This window comes from Phaethon lepturus, unplaced genomic scaffold (genome assembly GCF_000687285.1).
Source record: "Phaethon lepturus isolate BGI_N335 unplaced genomic scaffold, ASM68728v1 scaffold10632, whole genome shotgun sequence".
In the NCBI taxonomy this organism is placed as follows: domain Eukaryota; kingdom Metazoa; phylum Chordata; class Aves; order Phaethontiformes; family Phaethontidae; genus Phaethon; species Phaethon lepturus.
The window spans coordinates 19,945-21,298 of record NW_010525609.1 but is presented as its reverse complement, the minus strand read 5'-3'; the positions used below and the strand labels follow the sequence as shown (position 1 = coordinate 21,298).

The following is a 1,354-nucleotide window of genomic DNA, read 5'->3' as shown; positions in this document are numbered from 1 at the left end:
CTGCTTGCGTTATTCCCAATAAAATCACTGGGATTACACGCAAGAGTGAAGCAACTAGAACAGCACTTCAGAATCACAGAATTGTTCTTTAAGATTAACCCAGTCTTGCAAGGTGCTTAATTTAATTTTAAGCCCACATGATCATTCCCATGGAGTTAAAATTAGACACCTGCTAAAGCATCTTTTTGAATACACATTTTCTGTGATTATTAATGAAAGGTGTAAAAGGGGATAGACCTGTTACATTGTATTGATTTAAAAATTCCTTGTGAAAAACAGGATGGATAGCATATGGGAGAAGAATTACTTTAACTTATTTTAGCAAGACGCAAGAGGGTGACTTGAAGATTAAAGCTAAACAGCTGAAGGAAGGTGAGGTGTTGTATTCAGTTGCGTGGCAAAAATCATAGGTTTTTCAGAATACAACCTTCCTGTTGTGGTTTAACCTCAGCCAGCCACTAAGCACCAGGCAGCTGCTTGCTTACTCCCTCCTGGTGGGGCAGAGGAGACAACTGGAAAAGTAAAAGCGAGAAAACCCATGGGTTGAGACAAAGACCGTTTAATAGGTGAAGCAAAAGCCACACATGCAAGCAAAGCAAAACAAGGAGCTCATTCACCACCTCCCATGGGCAGGCAGATGTTCAACCATCTCCAGGAAAGCAGGGCTCCATCATGTGTAACCGTTACTTGGGAAGACAAACACCGTAACTCTGAATATGTCCCCTCTTCCTTCTCCCCAGCTTTATATGCTGAGCATGACGTCATATGGCGTGGAACACCCCTTTGGTCATTTGGGGTCAGCTGTCCCAGGTGTGTTGCTTCCCAGCTTCTTGTGCACCCCCAGCCGACTCGCTGGTGGGGTGGTGCAAGAGGCAGAAAAGGCCTTGACTGTGTGTCAGCACTGCTCAGCAATAACAAAAACATCCCTGTATTATCAACACTGTTTCTAGCACAAATCCAAAACAAAGCCCTATACTAGCTACTAGGAAGAAAATTAACTCTATCCTAGCCAAAACCAGCACACTGCCTAATAGGGCACAGTGGGAGTACATGCTTAATTTTTGATAACACAGAAGAAGTGGAGCACGTGTGGAGGTATACACAGGAGTAGAAACAAAGGTAACAAGAGTAAGTGAGAAAGTTTTATCAGCCTTCTATTTAAGAACCTTGATCGTTATGCAAAATGAGGATGAGCCAGTACAAGCATTTTGATGTGGTTGGTGAAGAGAAGACTGCTCAAGGCAGTTGCCAAATTAATTGTTGTTTGTTTTTTTTAAGTCATACTGTGGACTAATAACTCCCTTATTATGTAAATTGTTTCGTTAAATCGCTACAGGTGACTATAGAACCATCA

General features: G+C 42.2%; 1 protein-coding gene across 1 annotated transcript in view; it reads left to right on the top strand.

Annotated features, from left to right (window-relative positions):
- MCCC2 (methylcrotonoyl-CoA carboxylase 2 (beta)) overlaps positions 1-1,354 on the top strand; it is a 36,825-nt gene that overhangs the window by 20,618 nt on the left and 14,853 nt on the right. The window contains exon 9 of the mRNA XM_010282814.1: positions 1,337-1,354. This exon is cut by the window's right edge and continues 84 nt beyond it. Within this exon, the coding sequence (XP_010281116.1) occupies positions 1,337-1,354 (18 nt within the window). The remainder of the gene's footprint in view (positions 1-1,336) is intronic.